Raw genomic sequence first — 20,005 nt, 5'->3', positions numbered from 1 at the left:
TTGAAGTGACGTTTGCTTATTTTAATTTTAAATATTGTGCTCTTTCAGTTGTTTTATACAGGCAAATCCTAAACAGCATACCGGAAGTAAATATGAAATGAGTGTTAGCAAGAAAACTGTAATTTTGGGCTCTTGCAGAAGTACAAATGGATCGATTTTCGTGGTCAAATGGACTTTTAGAGATAGACGAAACGTTAGTTGTCCAGCAGAGAGGTGTTAGACTGTATGATGGAGATGACAAGGTATAGTTTTGCTGTTAAAGGCGAATGTTTTGGATTTGTTACCTAAACCGTACGGAAACGTTAAAAATTAGGGCTCAAACGCCTTTTTTCTTAGCTCAGTCAAGAAGCATCTCCACTATGAGATGGTCTATGTTGTGTAAAGGTATTACTAAGTAAAACTTTTTTGGAAGTTAATTTAAAATTTCTGTCTTTCAGGTTAAAATGGAACTCGGAGTTGCATTATTGAGCACTCATCGCTTGATCTGGAGGGACATTAAGAATCATGTGAGATCAGAACAATTATGTACAATAAAGCAATCCCAGTTTAGACATTTAAAATACTTGTTATCAGTTCTACAACCTGTTTGAGTCGTTTATTAAAGATATTGTTGGGCTAAAAAATACACCATTAACATATTCAACTTAATTAATACTCATTTGATCCAATCAGCAAACTCCCAATTATATCTAGAGGGTTACAAAGTTACTGACAGCAGCCTTGCCTCTTTTCTTCACCTGCAGTTTAGATTTGGTTGCCATCATTTCACACAATCAATAAACTGTATTTTTTATTCTAATTGTGAAATAATTCATTTTAAAAATATATTTGATGCTGTCAGTAAACTATTAATTGTTCTGAATAAGCTTTAAATTCTAATTCATAATGAAATGATCAAACCTTGTTTTCTAAACTTCCATTTGGAAGACCCACTTAGTTGTATTCTTGGACTCCTTTAGTTTACAACTTCTTTTAATGAATTTCCAGTATTACATATTTCTTTGTTTCATTAATACAAATAAATTATACTTTATTGTTACACAGGCACTAAAATGTCTAATTATATTTATAGTTAATAAAATCCAGGACTGACTTTTTATATCTTGTAATTTTTGTATTAGAGCATCTTTGTTTGACATTTCAATACTTTGTAGACACATGACATTTGTAACTATGAGTTGATAATTAGAGTTTGTAAGTACTGGAATAAAATAACTTCAAGTCAGTTACATATTATACATTTGGCATTTATTTTGGACAATATCTGAAGGAACATCAAACAAGTCACCACACCTTCTGTTTTATTTGTTTTACTTTGTCTTTATGTTTTGTCGGATCTGTGTTTTTCTTTTTGTATGATTCAGAAAATGTACATTTTGGTAGTTTGTTTTCATACCATCAGCCTGCAAAAGACTGTAGAGGGATATTAAGCTGTCTGGTTAAACGTGTCCCATTGACAGGGCGTCCTTGTGTTTATTATTGCAGTTTGTTCCAATGTCAACTGTCCATTAATTAAATTATTCTGAGGATAAATGAGAATTTGATGTGTCGTCCTTTCTGCAGGAATGCTGCCTCTCCATACCCCTTTCTCAGATCATCTTCTTTGAGGAGCAGGCTGCAGGAATAGGAAAGAGGTACATCGAGCTTATTGTGTAAACAGAAACATTGACGAGACTTTGGGTGGCGGTTTGGTTGTAAAAACATCTCATCTGTGACGAGGTTTTTGAGAAACAGTTCAGCACTTCCTGAAGTTTGTAACTTTGGTCTGGTGGTTGTACTATGAAAGCAAGCAAACATGGAGACACCTCAGTCATTCTAAATTAAAATAAAATTGTTTAATTCAACGTTAACTAATACATACAATAACGTGCTGTAAAATAATGAATCCGACTGTTTTTTTTTTTCTTTTTCTCTGAAGTGCAAAAATAGTTATCCACCTGCATCCTTCATCCCCCAGTAAGGAGCCAGGTCCCTTCCAGAACAGCAAATATTCCTACATCAAACTGTCTTTTAAAGAACATGGGCAGATTGAGGTAGTTCCTCAAATCCACAAACCTCAAGAGCTTTTTTCTTTTCAGATTTTGCTCATTTGTATATCTTTGTTCTTGTTGAATACCTAGTACTGATTTAACGTTTTATTGTAGTTTTACAGGAGACTAACGGAGGAAATGACCCAGAAAAGGTGGGAGACTACACCGGTTTCACAGCCCCTTTCTTCAGGAACTGGGACCCAGGTTTGCAGCTGAAATATCAACCTTTTTTTATTTCACTTTAATCCCTTTAAGACAGATTTTATACAATAAAACATTTTTAAAATGTTGCTAATTTGTAAGTGAATTGCGGTGTTAAATGTTTTCCACTAGATGGCAGTATTTTACTTAATTTAATCATTAGATCAAACAGCAATAAGTAGCCTATATCTCCACATAAAATAGGACTTCTTCTAGTTTTCTTACTTTTTAATTAATGTTATTAAGTTAAATCCATAAATTAATCACCTGTTTCTCATAAAAGCTTCTAAATAAAGGGTTTTGTCTTCATGCAGTGTTTTTTTCCCCCATCCATGCAGGGTCGTTGCCTCATTTTAAATTTTGTGTTTTTCTTTCCTTTGCGGCCCGTGCAGGCAGGAAAAACACGCGCTGTGGGGATTGTCGGCATCGAAAGGAAGATAGAGGAGAAGAGGAAAGAAACGGACAAAAACATTTCTGAGGTGATTTCAGAAACACAGAAGAAACGTCAGAGGGAGCAACTGTGTTGTCACTCAAATTCCAAGATAAATACATGAATGAATGTAGGAGAAATAAAAGGTTAATCTGGTTTTATTTAACATGTGTTTCCAGGCCTTTGAGGATCTCAGTAAGCTCATGGTGAAGGTAAAGGACACTTGTCTGATTTTAATGTGATTTAAAAACCTAAATAAACACTAAAAGTGTTGCTAAATAATTCACTAACTGTCAGGCTAAAGAGATGGTGGAGCTGTCCAGGTCCATCGCTACCAAGATCAAAGACAAGCAGGGAGACATAACGGAGGACGAGGTACAGATGTGTTTGAATGTCTGCTCACATGACACCACCTGATGATAACTGCTCATCGTCTTGATTTTTTTTAAATAGACAATCCGGTTCAAGTCCTACCTCCTGAGTATGGGTATTGCTAACCCTGTTACCAGGGAAACACATGGATCAGGCACACGTTATCACATGCAGCTGGCTAAGCAGTTAGGAGACATGCTGCAGGCTCCACTAGAGGTGCGTCTGTCATCTAGAAATTATTCAAACAAATTTTATCTTTTTTTTTCTTAATTTTCATCTTTTTTCTCTCAGGAACGCGGTGGCATGATGGCGCTCACAGAGGTGTACTGTCTAGTCAATCGGGCAAGAGGGATGGAGGTAACGCTCACACAGTGAACACACACACACACATTAGAGTCCAGCTGAGTCTGTTATTTAACACATCACAGTAATCTGAGCATCTGCGCCAAACAGCCATCATGTTGTTTTTCTGCTTTCTTTAGCTTTTATCTCCAGAAGATTTGTTAAACGCCTGCAAAATGCTGGAGTCGATGAGGCTTCCACTGAGGTGAGTTTGGTGTGAGTTTATTTCGCAGAACGAGGCTGCTGCTGGCCTCACTCTGAGGCCCGGCTCTTCCTGACTGGCTTCCTGTTGTTGGGAAGGGGTGTCCAGACTTCCGCAGCTGTCATTTCCTGTGACTTCCCAGGATTTTAGAAAAACACCAGCCTGTTTTCCTGTTGACCTGCAAAACTGATCCTGAAGCTGCTAAGTATTTTAGCATAAACATCTTCATCTGGACGTTTATGGCCTCACAAATAAAATCTGAGGCCTGAAAGAGACGTTTTCCTGTGGTCAGCAGCAGCATGACTGTTTTGGTTTGTGCAAATCTCATCTCACTAAAGGAGATTTAGCCGCCTTTTTAAATTATGAATAATTATAAATAATTGCTATTTAACCCCTTGCAGATGGCTGACTGAGCAGCTTCTGATACTTTCTTCAGGATTGATGAGCTAACAGCTAGTTTAGGTGCAGACAAAGCCAAGTGTTTATGCTACTGCTACGAGGATGTAAACACTATTTCTTTGAATGAAGGCCAGGCCATTCAAGAAGTTGTGTGTGTGTGTGTGTGTGTGTGTGTGTGTGTGTATATATATATATATAATTAATCTTGAATACCGTAACTCCTCTAATACAGGCCTGGGCCTGTATTTGACTCAAGCTCATCAAGCTCCAGGCCTTTATTGGAAGGAGGGCCAGTATTAGAGGCAGGCCTCTATTTCTATTTGAGCAAAATGAACTAATGGTTCGCTGGAGTTTTTGACAATTAAAATTGCGCCCACATTTTCAAAGTTAAACACATCTCTTTTAACAACGGTAGTTCCTGCTTCAGCCCTCTCCCCCCTCCCCCTGCGCAGCAGCCGCAAACTCACTGATGCGCCTGCAGCCTCTCGGAGTTCCTGCTGCTCTAAACATTAAAATAATTATTTCATTTTCTGTTCCTCACTTCTGATTACCTTCAATGGTGTCTGTTTGTTGCAACCAGCAGGTACAAAAACTAACTTGTTTTTATTTGACTATTTTTCTGTCCTGTCTGTTTATTATCTTCCTGCATCTCCTCTCAGTCCTAAAGAAAAACTGCTGCCTGGGTTCATATATATTCACCTCATGAGTTACCTTTGAACTGCAGTTCTAAAAGATCTACCGACCGCAAAAACAGCGGAGCGCTTGCTGTTTGGCGGCCGTATCAGTGATCAGTGCATCGGAGGACAAGGTGATGCCCGCAGCGCCCCGCTCCACAGCATGCAGCGAAACACATCAGGCGCAAATAAAAGACAGAAAACATTAAAGGAAATGAACTGACATGAACGATCGCGTGTTAAATTAGTTTTTGAGGTGGCGACACCTGATTGTTACTGTGGCCGTGCTCAGGAGGCAGATCTACCGACCGCGAAAACAGCGGAGCGCTCCCTGCTTGCCGGCCGCATCAGTGATCTGTGCGTCAGAGGACAAGTTGATGCGCCCCGCTCCACAGCGGCGATACACATCAGGCGCAAATAAAAGACAGAAAACATTAAAGGAAATGAACCGACATGAACGATCGCGTGTCAGTAGCTACGGTCTGGCACAGCGCGTTGCTGATCACAGAGAATGTGATCATACGATAATTCAATAGGGAGCGTGGTTTCACAGACGCGGAAGTGATAAGCGTCGGTGAAACGCCGGCTGATCTAGGAAACCCCCGAGCGTTCGAGCGTCAACGAAGTGACACGGAAATGCCGGGCTTTCCAGAAGTAAGTAAGATAACTTACTATGAGCTGATAGTTCGTTGGATTGATTGGTAGGTTGGAAACTCTGATCATGAATCTGAAGAAACGATGACTGAGTGGTGAGCTGGAAAGGCGACTTCCGTTTGGTTTATAGCCGCGGTTTGTGACGTAGGTGCGACGTAGAGGGAATCCCCGCGAGGGGCATGCTGGGAGTCCCTACTTCGCGGATTTTCACCTATCGCGGCCAGGTCTGGAACGCATCTACCGCGATAAACGAGGGATTACTGTAGTTCATGCACCCCCTACTGCTGCTCTCCAGAGTGTTCTGCAGCATAATCAGCACGTTCTCTTTGAACTTGATAGTGTAATGACCTGGCTGGGGTTGTAAGCCAGGTGCATTCTGGGTATTGTGTTATATGTGTTTCCTATCGTTCTGCTAGTTCCTATGTGCTGATTTGCGTGTTGTGTGAGTGTTATGTAAGCCACAGGGAAGGTGATGTGTGTTCTGTGGAGCGGGTTGAATTAGCATGGTTAACTGACACCGTGACTCTGTGTGGTAGGAGCGTGATAGAGGATCGTGTCTGTAGCGTTACAAAGCGTTGAAGAAAAAGCCTAATAAAGGTCTGCGTGAACCTCTACTGCCTCCTGCTGGTTGATTTGGGAACTATAACCCTGCCGCTGGGACGCTCGTACTTGCTTGTTACCACATTCCATCCGGCCACAATAAGAGACCGGCCATTATTGACCTCCGCTGACTCCGACACCGGCCAAAATTGGAGACCCGGCCTTTAATTGAATACCGGCCTGTATTAGAGGATTTATGGTAATCACATTTTATTGGTCAAGACAATTTGCCCCCAAGCTATTTTTTTAAATAAAAATGATCTTAGTGAAGCACAGACAACATACCCAAACATTAATGAGTTTATTTCTGAAACCAAAAGGTCAATTTAGTTATGTTGGTCTTATTATAAAGGTAACAACTATAAGATTAGTTGGGATGTGTAAATATGTATTAATGCATTATTGATGATATGCAAATAGACATGGAACATTGTAAATGTTGTGTACTGAACTGAACACTAGGTGGCAGCAGAGTGCTGCTGATATTTATAGAGGTGTAGTGAAGAGTTCAGGGGAAGTGAGGGCGCTTGGCTTTTTTTCTCTTAATTAATTGTAATTAATGCATTAAATTCCCACCTCTAATATTTTTATAACTTTTGCACCAAAACACAACTCAAAATAGCAGAAAATCCCTTTAATAATAAAAAATATAAGAAAATAGTGTTTCACAATCATTTCGACACGTGTGCAGTGCTGCAGGGAGAAAGAATAAATGCTTAAGGACCACAGAGATTAGGATCTTAAAGTCTGTGCCCCAAAACTTCTTTGCTTAGTCTTCGTCTGTTATTGCCACAAAGAACGTTAAAGCAGCAGTTCCCTGTCTGCTCATCTGCACTAATCAGATCATTGGCGCTGGACATGTGTGGGTATTTGTGTGGCATTTAGCTGCACTCTTTGATCGCACGTTAGTTTGAACAGATGCACCAGCCCTGTTTCCCCTCACACGTTTGGTCTCCTCTGTAGGCTGCGTGTGTTTGACAGTGGCGTGATGGTGGTCCAGCTGCAGTCTCACAGCGAGGAGGAGATGATCGCTTCAGCTTTGGACAATGTAAGCATTCCCCCTTCCCACCTTTGGAATATTAAAAGATTCCTGTTTTTAACTCATCATCGGTTTTTATTCGCAGGTGTTAGAAAAAGGCTCGCTGACAGCAGAGGAGTTTGCAAAGCTCCTGGGTCTCTCTGTTCTTCTGTCTAAAGAGAGGTGATCTCAACACAAATTACTCATCCTCTCTGTCCATTTTACTCTCCTCACTCTCTTTTTTGAATTATTTTCCCAGGTTGTTGTTGGCTGAGAAGGTGGGACACCTGTGTAGAGACGACTCCGTTGAGGGTTTGAGGTTCTACCCAAACCGATTTTGATCTGTCAGTTCGATTGTTGCTGTAGAACTTCTGCAGAGGCAATAAAATCATCTCTGGACATTTCAGGATGTCTGATGGTATTTTACGGTTCTGTTCAAGATTATATCTTTCAACTATCAGGTTCTGGATTTTTCTGTGAAACGTAAATCCTGTACATGAAGCAACGTGATTTGAGATGGTGTGTTTTGCTTCATCTTACATAAATACTTCTTTAAACTTGTGTTTTCTGTTTGAAACTACTCTCATTCACTGATATCCTGTCAGTGTTTCAGAGTAAAATGTTTATTTCTACAATAAAGGAAGCTCTGAAACATGTTTTCTTGTCTCATCTTTTGAATCATCCTCAAACTTTGCTTCCTGAACCTTATTTGTTATTAATTTTATTTATTTATTTTTAATCATGTGAACACATGTTGGTTCTGTTCTTGTGAAGGATGAAAATGAATATCTGCTGGATCCTTGTTCTCAATACCAATTTTAAAGATAAAATAATTTTATTAAATACAGAAAAAGTAAAGTTATAACGTTTTGCAATATCTAATCCAAAGATTGTGTCTAACATACATTTCAGTGGTTAGCATGTTTGTATCTTTCTCCCTATAAATGCTTTTAGGCACAACTGAGCCCCTCTTGGTGACCCGAGCTGCTCAGTGAACCGTTTCATCTCCTGAGAAGTTTCCTGTTTTTGTCGGCTATCTCTGAAGGAAACATGAAGGCTTGTAGAGCTGATTAGATTACGCAGCCATGTGCTTCATTTATTGATAATATGAACCTAACTGGTTCAGGAAATCTACAGAGCAAAGTTGAGGCAGGTCTGATTTTTATTATGAAGGGATTTTTGTCCACGATTTCCACTTTTTGTAACATTTTGTCTGCACAGAAAGGGTCATTTTGAATTTTTGAGCAGAGCTTTTGCTTTATCGAGTATTTCAGGAATTTATTTTATTTAATTGAATTATAGAAAAAATGTTAGTCAACCTATAAAGGAGAAATCTATAGGATAATATTCATGTATTTGGTTACCTATATGCTAACAAGCCTATTTTTTTTATCAAGTATACATTTTTACATACATAAATCGTTTTGTTGATTAGGTAAGGAGAGAATGTAACTTACCTTTCATGGACATTTCTCTGGATTTAACTTCGAACAATAAATCATGGTGTTTTAGGTGTGATTGAAATCCTTTAAAATGCCTATAAGTTAGTTGGGTTCAAATTAAAATCTAAATGTATGAGATAAGATTAAAAAAAAACATTTTACACCATAAAGGTGCTTGAATCAAATGATAACAATTATCTTCTCTGTTAAACTAGCCAGGAACTCCTTGGGATTTTCATATTCCAAAATAAATTTGTAAATGTATTTCTTAAGAGTACGAGAAAAGTAAACAAAACAGAAACTAAAATATTTTTACATTAGTTAAGAGGTTGCGTATCAATCGCGCATAAAAAATTAATACCTTTACCACAAGTAATTTGTACGAATAAGAACTAGTTGTTAAATTTACGTGGTGACCCTGAAGGGGATCTTTGTTGCGCGCGGACGAAAAATTCAGGTGTGCGCGCATAGCGGCCTCTAGCGGCTCCTAGCCAGCTGATTGTCGGTGAAACGTTACTGGGATAAAAATGTCCTGCGTGTTCACGGAATGAGCTTTTTCCTGCCGGTGACGATGTGCTGGGAATTACTGGCGAGGAAGAATGAGAAGTAAGAACTGTAAGTACAAAATTTTGTCAGTTTATTGCGAGAAAATAATTATTCCGCTTTTGTTTAGTCCCCCCCCCCCCCCAACGGGTCTAAACATTTACAGGAAGTTAATAGTAATGTGTACTAATAAAGTTTTATTTGTTAATTGAAAGTTAGCTTGGATGCTATTTAATAGCAGTGTGAGAATGTAGACTGTTCTGCAAACTTTACAACCATAAGAGCCCTTTTCTCTACTATTTAAAAAAATCAAAAATCAAATTTAAGCTTGGAATAAATATAGCTTTGTTATATGAAAACTATTAATGTTTTTCTAATTGATTTAAATAAATAAAAATAATAAATTATCAACTTACATTTGCATAGGTGATCACAATAATCATGAAATGTGGTCATTTTCTAAGAAAAGCTTTAGCTGAGTTCTCAGACGTGCTTAAAATCCTTGGAAATATCAACATATGGTATTTTCTAGGACTGGATTTTGCTTGAATTTGTAATAAAGTCCCAAATATTTTGTCAATTTGAACATATGTAAATGAGCTCTATTGTAAAGAGCTGGAAAACCTTGAAACCCCAGTGGGAAGTCTTTAAAAGTTCTCTAATTGGGTTTTTAGCCTTTATTTCCGGTTCTAAAAGCATCAGAATAAGCTGCCATGTTTTTGTTTCGTACTTTATAACTGAGGATAATTTGTCTTATCTGTGCAAATCCGCGTCTTGCTCAAACATATTGGATTAGTTAAGGGAAAACATGCTTACAAACTATTAAAGCAAGCATATCAACCGATTTGGCTCTTAAATCTGTCAGGAAATAAGCTAAAACCAATCTTTATTGTGATTATAAAGTACAGAGTAAGTAATTCCTGTTCTATTTTTAGTCAAATCATTTCTGCAGTGGGACCAAAGAGCCTCGTGCAACTCCAGATCCACGGCTTTGAAGCTCCTGAACTTAGTTTTTTATGCATTATGTCAGGTTTTCTGTAAATATTTTTATGCATTCATAAATTACCATTTAATATGCTCTATTGGTGCTGAACTAAAACAAAATACACACATGTTGACACAAATTCATACATTTATACATAGAATGTGGTTGTTGACATGTCCGCATGCAAATGTGCCACACAAAAAGAGGAGATAACGTGATTGCATACATTTATGTCAGATAAAAATTTTAATTTTTAAAGTTTTTTGGGGAAAAATCCGTAGCTGAAAATGATTTCATTCATGAAAAGGCAAAAAAAAAAAAGCAAAACAAAAAACAAACAAATCAACAAAAACATATTTTGTGCTTTTGCTGTGAACAAGGCCCTCCAGAGGAACTCCAGTTGTGCGATGCTGGCAACTCCTTGCACCCATTGTGAGGATGAAAGGAAGAGGAGGACTTGTGTTTACGGTTCCTGTTCTCCACTCCTCAGAAGAAAGCAGACTCCTCCAGTGCCTCGCTCTGCCTGACGAAGCTGCGTTTGGGAGCTGAATAAAATATTTTAACTCTAGTTAGCTGTTTGCCCTCTGATTCACAGAGGTGAGGGACGGTGGGATAAAACGGTCATGTGGTGTGAAAGAAAGAAGAGGGACGAACATCGGAATGCCACAGGCTGTCTCACTGCTGCCTTTCCTTCTGCTCGTAGGATATGGTGAGTGTACGAAGGCCTTCACTTAGGTTCACGCTTCAAGGACAGAAACACACTAGCGTTTAAATGACGTTGTGTCTCAGTCAAATCTAAAAATAAAGTTTATTTTATGTTTTTATCTCATTACCTTCGAGTTTTGTATAGTTAACCACTTCTAAAACCGACATAAAATCCTTAATTTGTGCAGAAAATGTAATATGTCTTAATTGTTTGATTGCATTTTGGTTGTGTGGTCAGAAAATGTCATGCTAGATAAAGTACATATGTCGAAAGACCTTATAAACATTAAAACAGGGCTTTTTAAAATTGATGCATCTCTCATAAAAATCTCATAGATGTGAAAATGTCAACTTTAAAAGTAGTATTTCTGTTCCGTTACCATGAGTAACAGCTTGTAAGCAGAATAAGAGCCCACAGGGTGGCTAGTTTACAATAATTAACAAGGTTATTTGATCATTTTCTTGCATTTTTCTCTCTATTCTTGTAGGTTTTGCAGAGCTCAGTATCTGGCCCTCTTTCCACGTTGCCCTGAGCAAAGGCAGCGTATTTGTGGACTTCAGCACAAAATCCAACAGCAGCAACGCGACCCTCTCTCTCGTCAACATGGAGACCAACACCACCGTTCTATCCAGGGCTCTCCCCAGCCACCGACTGGTTGGCAGGGTGGAGTTCGATTGTTCCTGCTTCCTGTACGCGGGAACCTTCCGGTTCCTGCTGAGGCAGACCAGCAGCGTTTCTCCTTCTAATGGATCAGAAAACACAGAGCACTACATCTGGTGGTGGAGCTCTGAACTACAAGTCCAGTGGCCTACCTTTCACATTGCTGTGGAGAAAGCGGGAAACCACTCGGCATCTTTTCAGGCAAGCTTGTCTACCTCACTAACTAGTTTAGGTTTTATTGTACTTCAACAAAATGTAAAATAAAAAAAGGATTGGTCTGTTTTATCCTCTCCCCAGGTTGGGATTTCCACTAATGAACACTTCCAGGCCTGCTCCAGTGGTGTGGACTCTGCTCTTATCCTAGAGGTGAGCTACATGGAGTACAACCAGATCGGAAGAAACACCAATGACAAGATTCGAGCCCGCACACGAACCCCCATCAAAGCTCTCCGCTCCCAGAGTGTAGAGCTGTCCTGTGTGTTCCCGTTCACTGAGAGAGACTTCATCACGGTGGCCCTGCAGTCCTCTCATACGGGACGAGAAGTGAAGAGCTCTGCGCCTTTCTACTTGTCCCGTATTTTCTCTTACAAGCTGCTGGTGGAGAACGCTAGCGCCTACAAGAGAGGCTGTGAGGGGACGCTGGCGGTTAAAATGATCACGCCACCGTGTGCTCATGTGAGTGGGAAAGTTCTGCTGTACGGCGATGCAGGTTCTGGAAGAAGCGCTGCTGCTTCCGCCGCAAAGATGGGGTTTGGACCAGAGGAGCCTTCTTCTCCTGTTCTGACCTTTAACTTTCTGGCTCAAGGAGAGAATCAGACAGAGTTCAACTGCTCTTTGTTTTTCCCGGGAAAACACAAGTACTGTTTTCGCTTTGTTTCCAACTTCAGTCGTTCCCCTAGTCCAGCGTGTCTGGTAGTTTACAGGAGTGCAGGTGAGGGTCGACACACTGGGAGACTCATTCTTATTTCTTATTTGCTTTTTTGACCTTTTCACTGTGAACGCAGAGTCTTGGGGGCCCTGGGAGAGGTGGAGCGTGTGCAGCGTGAGCTGTGGAGAGGGGGTGAGGGAACGAGCGCGAAAGTGTTTACTACCCTCAGGTGAGCGAGGGATGCAGTGCACAGGCATGGTCAAGGAACAGTCCCAATGCTCACTGGAGGGATGTAACGGTACGTTTCTTCGCTTCCTGGTTACCTTTTTTTTACTTTGATGGCAAGGTTTGCTGAGAAACGTATAATACTTGTTCTTTTGAAATACAACCGTCACACCGAGTTTCACTTGCATGCAGAACATGAAAAAAGGCTTCCACCCCTGTCTCCTAGCCTGGCATGCCATCCTATGTGTGTAAACAGTCAGTATGACCACCGCACGTAGATAGAGCTCAGTCAGTGCTGTGACCAATCAGAGCAACAAACAATGTGCAGTATTCATTGCTACTGAAATCAGTCAACGAGGCAGTCCGCCATACACCGTCGAGGAAGAATAAGAAGCAGATACATCATTTTTCAATGTATAAAGAGAATTCTTCAGTACCTATATCTGTTCACATCCCAAAGAAAAGCCCAGGTTTAAATTGTCCAAAGTTGATGCCAAAACCATTTCAAACTAGCTTCTTTCCTGAGCCGACGCCATCTTTGTAGTCTTCCTCCGTTGCAGCTCTGGCACTAAGCTCGTCCGACGTCTCTCTACGAACAGAGAGTGCTGTGATTGGCTCGATTATAGACATACTTAGGCTTCAATGGAGCATGGCTGGACCGACCTGCAGAGCAAAACCTTTTGCTACCGCTATGGTTTGTCTAGATTTCTATTTTCTGCATAAGCCGGCGAAAGAAAATGGTTGGGTAAGCGTTTGGGTCAGAAAAAGCCAGACATATCTACACCATGCTGTAAATTTGCATTAATGGACTCACCCATCTTGGCTTGTGACCCGGGAAGGCTGTGTTTATTTAGCGGCCAGCAGAGAGCTGAGTGTGTCTAGGCTCGTTGAAGCTAACTGTTAGCATTAGCAACTCAACAACATAGCAAAACTGTTTCAGGCTTGAATTATTTGTGGAAATCAAACATAAATCCTGCCATTTTCTGCCCTCCACTCCTCCAGCTAAATTCTACTTCCTGCAACAGGAGCGCCAGAGCGTTTGTTCCCCACAGAATGAGTCAAAAGGCATTCAGTCATACTAGACACCTCTGCAAATGTATTAATGAGTGTACACCTACTTTAAAATATTTAGACCTTTACTGATTGTTTCTCTTTACCTCTCAGTGTTACCTTCTCCCTCTCCATCGCTGCCCCCAATGCCGGATGGAGTTTCACTACTTGGTGGAAACATGATTGTGGTTGTGGGTATTTCCCTCTTCTTGGCCGTGATCATGGCTACTGTTGCGGTGACTGTGTGGAGGAAGCTTTGCAAGGCGCCTCAGTGCAGCTCGGTCCACAGAGGCTCCATGCATTCACCTGGGGGGCGCAAGCTTTCAGATGAGGCCTCCATCTGTGGCCACAGCCTCCAAAGACCAAGCCTGACTGATGGTCATGGCCCATCGGGGGATTTCTGTACACGGAAGGACCGGCCCCCTTTGGCAGCTCAGGCTTTTTCACCACAGACGGAGGTGATGCCCCTTTCACAGGACCCACAAAGGTTGTCCCCCACAGGCCAGAAGGTTTTACCACCAATATTTGGGTGTGTTTACTGTAACTATCATCAAATGAATTACTTGATCTCAGCCTTCTTCACAAAGATTGTCTTTCTAGATACCGTTTGGCTCAACAGCAGTTGAAAGAGATGAAGAAGAAGGGGTTAAAAGAGGCCACACAGCTGTACCATGTCTCTTCGAGTCCCGTCCACGACACCGTGCTAGAAACGCCCACCTCACCCACCACGCTCCCGACCCCAACGCCTACTGGTCTTGCTCCTTCTGCTCTCCTTTTGGGTCTGCAGGACAACGTTAACCACAGTCATCTCTGCATTGCAACTCCCTTGTCTGAGCTGTCGCCGCAGACCTCAGAGGTCGCATCAGACGGACTGAGTCCGAGGGCGGAGCTGCTCCTTGGTCCACGTGTCTCTACAAGTGGGAGGAGTTCAAATTGGCGACAGCGCACTGCTGACTGGGTGGAGATGGTAGAATGGAGTGGGTTAGCAGGCCCCAGAGGAGGAAATGTGCCATCAGGAATGTCCCACCATAAGAATCCAAACTTCAGACGCACCTCCAGTTTTAATGACACCAAATCCCAGCTGGCACCTTCATCTGAGTCCAGACAGTTCAGAGAGAGAAGCATGACCCAGGTCACCTACTCATCTTATATTTTCTTTGATTTGTATCTAATGAACATATTGCTAATTGTATTTGTGAAGATTAATGAACACGTAGTTAATTTTATCCTCAGGTTGGATCTCGGACGCTTCCAGAAGGAAGTTGCTGGACCAAAGGAGGATGGGAGAGACGGCCACATCGTTCATACCCAATTCCAGAGCACAGAGTTTCAGAGTGGTCCAGAAACGATGAGAGGAAACTCTGGATGGAGGCCGCGGTCCCTCCACTTAAAAACCAACTCAAACACGCTGGAACAAACACGGACAGCTTACCGGCTCCTGAGAATCACGTTAAAGCAGACTTCAGGGCTACAGGAGACAGAAAAGCAGCTGCTGGCCCAGTAGACGGTATCTCAGGGATCGGGGGTCCATCCTCAGGGCTTCCCAGGTCTCATGATCTGAACCAGCTGAATGTGGATCGAGCTGAGCAGAACTGGAATCGCCGTGGCCCGTCGCCTATCCAGAGGAACATGCTGGCTCGAAAACTGAAAGAGGCTCAGTCCTACTCAGGAACCAGGGGGCGAAAGCGCAGCTCCAGCTTCAACGTATCGTCCTCTGAGCGAACGAAAGACTGGTGCCACTCTCTGCCGACGTCTAGGAACCACAGCAGCAGCGGAGCTTCCCCCTACAGGCTGAGTGAGGCAGAACAGAGGATGCTGGACCTGGATCTGTCGCCAGGATTCCTACAAGAAGAGGAGTAGAATTTCCTCAGTTTTATAAATATTCTACTGAAATAGTTTGAACTAAACTTTGCTTACCCAAGTAAAATCAGAGCTACTGCTCAGATACCACAAAAAGGGTTATCGCACTGTCCTGCTTTCATTAAAGTTGTCATATCAAATTTGGAAAACAAATTTTTTCATGCCTCTTAACAACGTTCTTACAAACTAAAGCTATAAATATATTGTGGAGATAAAGAAAAGTAAAGTAATAAAGAAGTTCTCTCGCATTTGTCTAAAAACCTCCACTAACAATGTGTTTCGTTCCAAAAGCGACCGTTGGACCCTCCGGTTGTCCGTCTCACCGAACCGTCACACTTCCCTGGGTCCTCCACCCATAACGCACTTGTGTACGGCTTGGAGAGCTCAGACCTTGTGGTAGATGCAGACAACATGGACTCCACATGAGGAGATGATGTGTGCTTGGTGTTGAAGGAGCGGGGTCCTTCAGTTTGGTTAAGGCAGGAAGGACAACTCAGGTGAAGGAGATAATTTTCTAAAGACTCAAACTTCATTCTGATTCCAATGATCAGTTACCAAATGAGGAATAAAATATCCAGTTACTTTGCTTCATTTTTGTTCATTTAATTAAGCTGTTTTATTGTGAAGTGACTACTCTTACTCGAGTAAGTTACTTCACACATCTAAGAAACAAATGACCCTAATGAGAAATTAAACAATCCACAAAAGTTTTGGAAAATCATCATCTCTTTCAGTTGGTAAAAGCTCTCGTGCCATACCCACACCCTGTACCTGTCTATGATAAGATGGAGATTGGGATTTGCTTTAACAAGCATTTTCATATCTTATGGTTGCGAGTCCGGCCGCTGTGTAATCCTGCGCAGACCTTCAACTGTACACCAGCCAACAATTTAACTTTGTTCCTTTTTCTGTGCAGAAGGTGCTTAAAGCTCCTAAAGCACTGGATCACAGAAAATCTGCAGGACCCGACTTAGCAGATCCACACTTCTTAAAACTGGCAGAGGCTCTCACAATTCTTTTTAACCTCACATTAGATACAAATGAAATTCTCTGGAAGTGAAAATCAGCTTTTGTTGTTCCGTTATTTAAAGGAGGAGACCCAGCAGTATTATCTAATTACAGGCCATCATCTGATTAATCTGTAATGGCTAAAGTTCTTGAAGCTCTTGTGAGTGATTAAATGAGTTTTTAGACACCCATGCCATTTTATCTCATTACAATATCAATTAGTATTATCACGGCTGCACTGAAAGTGGTTAATGATATTACTGTCGCCCTTAACAAAAAACAACACTGTGCATCCCTTTTTATAGATTTATCTAAAACATTTGACACTGTCAGTCATGGTATTTTACAAGTTAGACTCCTCCAATCAAGACAGTGAGGGAGCAGTAGGATGGTTCACAAATTACCTCAGTAACAGGTCTCAGTATGTTAAATCTGATGGACTTTGTTTTGAACCTGCTACAATCCAAAAGGGGGTGCCACAGGGCTCTGTGTTAGGACCTCAGTTATTTATCATTTGCGCTGACAATCTTATAGTCCAAACATCACAGATCCAAACCTGCACTTTTATGCTAATGACAGTTTTTTTTATAGCTACGGTAACACTTTTGCACAAGCCATTGGTTCGGTGCAAAAAGCTTTTGTTGCTGTCCAACATTCACTACTTCAGTTCAAACTTGTTCTCAATGCAGACAAATGAAGCTCGTGTTGTTTTCCAGTTCAAGCACGTGGACCTAAGTGATACTTTCAGTAACCACTCTTGAGGGTGAAGTTTATTTTCTAAACTTTCTAAACTAACTTTGTTTCTTTTTGACTTTCAGGCTTCCCTTTCCCTAAAAACATGTTTAATTTCTTGTAAATGACTACTTGGAGTGCCACACCACCACCTTTACTGTTTTAGGATTTGCTGGAACAAAGTGAGAAAAGAAAATATATTTATTATCATTCATTTCCTAAAAAAATAAGCTCCATTAGTGGAACCATAACACTATAGTAGACGTGTATAAAATGTGTAAAACAGAAAGTAGTTTGACCATTTTTACATTTAGCACTATGAAGCTGCTATGATGGAGCAAATAGAGTTTTATTTTTAAATTGGCCTGAAATTTAGACATAAAACTGATCCCTTCTGAAAAGACCTAGTTTTAATCAAGTGGTCATTTTGATCTTCTCAACAGAGGGAGGGAAGGGTCTGAGGCAGGCCTTCAGCCTCCGCCTCACGTTAATAGATGTTTAGACTTTAGTTGTGTCCTCTGTGTGTTTGGATGTTATTAATGGAACTGTTTGGACAACGATGGCAAGCTGTGGTATTGATTGCACTAAGAGACCATCCAAGAAGTCTCAGCTTCTGTTTTATCAGTACGTAAAATGATATTTCTGCACTTTATTTCTCTGGTTGAATGGGAGAAAATGCATTGTATTTAACATAACTCTTTCTTTAGTCAAATATGGGTTGAAATATAACACATTGGTGGGGCTGGTTGGGTAAGGAAACTGTAGCTAGGTAAGCTGGCCAATGCTAGTGGAGGCTTCCAAGCTTTGTTGGTCCACCGCAGTCAAAGCTCCGTGAGGTCGCCGCTGCAGAAGGGAGGTTTGGTAAATTTTGCTACAGTGTCTGTCTTTAGCAGTGGAGGCCCTGTGATCAGAGATCCGTGAATCTGCTGCTCCAGCCTTTTGGAGGCAGCCAAGCAAGGCGGGCGCTTGGCTTCTCCCATCTCCCGGCCGGTAACAGCTGCCAGACGTAGGCAGCCGGCTACTCCCTGGGGCAGTTGAGCCACATGGTCAAAGATAGTGGTCCCTGAGGGGGACCACTAAAACATGTTATCTCTATTGATACGCGCTTCACTTCTGTGTTGCTCAATCTCATTATTCTGGCTAAAAGTGCCCGAAAACCTCCGTTAGCTTCAGATTAGCTCAGGTAGTCAGCTACCCCTGTTGGCTCCAAGCTCCGTGTAGCTTCGGGTTAGCTTGTAGCTATATTGCTTCAGAGTTAATAAGTGTCAATCATTTGCTCCCACCCTCACAGCTCCGCCTCTTTTTCAATTTTGGGATTGTCTGGGTGGGACAAGACGTGTGACACGACCAAGATGGAACCGCCCATTTGGGTCTGCGGGACAACGTTAACCATTTGGCTTCATAAAGGCTCACAGAAAGCAATTTTGAGGTTTGTCTAGCTTTTTATAAGTCTATGTGTGAGATGTTGGCCGCTCAATAATATCAGAGAAGGAGAAACAGCCGGCTGCTACCCCTTCAACTTTAGGACAAACTACCAGAGTACCAAAAGGAAAAATGCCATTTGAAATCACGGACAATAGCAGAAGCATCTCAGGGAAGATACTTGAGGGGAGGGGTGAGTACTCTGACTGTTTACATACTAAACCTAGCTTGTTCTGTAGATTCGGTATAGCAGCTTTATACCTTCCTACCTGAGTTAGACCTCTAAAATTATAATAGTTTTTGACATGTATGAAATACAGACATTTGTGAGGGAATGCTGATGAATGCTGTTGGTTTTATTGTTTTTTTTATGTACCAAACACTGATTAGAGCATTGGTGGGCCTGGTCCTGGAGGGCTGGTATCCATGTTTTAGTTTTTTCCCTGCCTTGACACACCTAATTTCAGTCAGCAGGGGCCTCATTTATCAAGCTTGCTTACACACAAAACGGGGTCGGAAAACTGCGTAAGAAATTTTCCACGCAAACTTTGGGATTTATGAAAGAAAACTTAGCGGAAAAATGTGTGCAACTTTAAGTTGACTAAGGACCTGTCTCACGCACATTTTGGACATGGAGAGCACCTGCAGTGCTGCTGCTGAGAAGGATACAATTATGAAATCCTGCAGCATTATCACTTGTACTGCTTCGTTTTCACACAGAACAAGACCCCCCACATGCACACACATGCGCGCGCGCACACACACACATGCGTGCACACTCACACACGCACACACACACACACACACACACACACACACACACACACACACACACACACACACACACACACACACACACACACACACACACACACACACACACACACACACACACAGCCTGAAGCGCAGAATAAGGAATGCAGAAAATCAGCAGCGGGACAGATTAAGACAGAATGTCATGAGTCTGTGACAGTGTGAGCGTCCTGTCACTGTGACCCGATTGATGATGCGCCCTGGCTATTTGGACAAGGAAGATCTCTGTTTGGGTGACTGGTTAGCGCATGTGACTTTCATCCGGGAGTCTGGAGATTGAATCCCGTTTGGACCATTTTTTTTATATCCGCCACACGGCTTCAGCAACGCTGTGCCACTCCGTGGATTTTCTCTTATTTGTTTTGCAAAAGCACTTCCTTTCATTTCTCCTCCTCACCCACAGGTACCTCAATTTCTGCTTCGGTTAACTTGATCCGCCTTGATCTACGGTCGCCATCGTCATTGGCGGAGCTCTGCAACAGCCGGGTTATGTATATGCATGAGATCCACAAGGCACTTTGCATATTTGTGGCAGTAAGTGGGTGTGGTGAGGGCGGGGTGTGACTAAAAAGCCACTGAGAACCTTCCTAGATAGTTTCTGATTTATGAAGCGGAGATTGTGTGCAGCTGTGCGTACTCCATGTTTGATAGATCACAAACCTTCTTGGCGTAAGTAAATATTTTTTACTGAGCTTAAGTACGGTTTTAGTAAGGACTCTATGCAATGTTTGATAAATGAGACCCCAGGTGATTAACAGGCCTCTGTGGA

General features: G+C 41.7%; 3 protein-coding genes across 4 annotated transcripts in view; 2 read left to right on the top strand and 1 right to left on the bottom strand.

The window, feature by feature from the left end:
• Positions 1-11,657, bottom strand: part of LOC139072261 (craniofacial development protein 2-like) — a 243,932-nt gene extending 232,275 nt beyond the window's left edge. The window contains exon 1 of the mRNA XM_070555907.1: positions 11,646-11,657. The gene's annotated coding sequence lies outside the window, so the exon portion shown is untranslated. The remainder of the gene's footprint in view (positions 1-11,645) is intronic.
• vps36 (vacuolar protein sorting 36 homolog) lies at positions 71-7,578 on the top strand. The gene is made up of 14 exons (XM_015961693.3): positions 71-242; positions 438-506; positions 1,564-1,634; positions 1,919-2,033; positions 2,145-2,234; positions 2,624-2,710; positions 2,841-2,873; positions 2,959-3,036; positions 3,115-3,249; positions 3,325-3,390; positions 3,516-3,580; positions 6,868-6,952; positions 7,029-7,105; positions 7,182-7,578. Exons 1-14 carry the CDS (start codon positions 147-149, stop codon positions 7,261-7,263), a joined length of 1,149 nt encoding a protein of 382 aa, XP_015817179.1. The 5' UTR covers positions 71-146; the 3' UTR covers positions 7,264-7,578.
• Positions 8,826-19,758, top strand: LOC107386972 (thrombospondin type-1 domain-containing protein 1). Of its 2 annotated transcripts, none has more exons than XM_015961692.3 (8): positions 8,826-8,979; positions 10,488-10,601; positions 11,086-11,459; positions 11,556-12,189; positions 12,263-12,424; positions 13,516-13,930; positions 14,002-14,533; positions 14,635-19,758. In XM_015961692.3, exons 2-8 carry the CDS (start codon positions 10,553-10,555, stop codon positions 15,259-15,261), a joined length of 2,793 nt encoding a protein of 930 aa, XP_015817178.3. In that variant the 5' UTR covers positions 8,826-8,979; positions 10,488-10,552; the 3' UTR covers positions 15,262-19,758. The 2 variants fall into 2 exon arrangements, with proteins under 2 accessions (XP_015817178.3, XP_015817177.3); XM_015961691.3 differs by having other exon boundaries at positions 10,273-10,601.
• The last annotated feature ends 247 nt before the right edge of the window (positions 19,759-20,005 follow it).

The sequence above is a fragment of the Nothobranchius furzeri genome, chromosome 10 (genome assembly GCF_043380555.1).
Source record: "Nothobranchius furzeri strain GRZ-AD chromosome 10, NfurGRZ-RIMD1, whole genome shotgun sequence".
Classification (NCBI taxonomy): Eukaryota; Metazoa; Chordata; class Actinopteri; order Cyprinodontiformes; family Nothobranchiidae; genus Nothobranchius; species Nothobranchius furzeri.
Note: the sequence above shows the minus strand (reverse complement) of the source record. Positions and strands in the feature narration are given on the sequence as shown.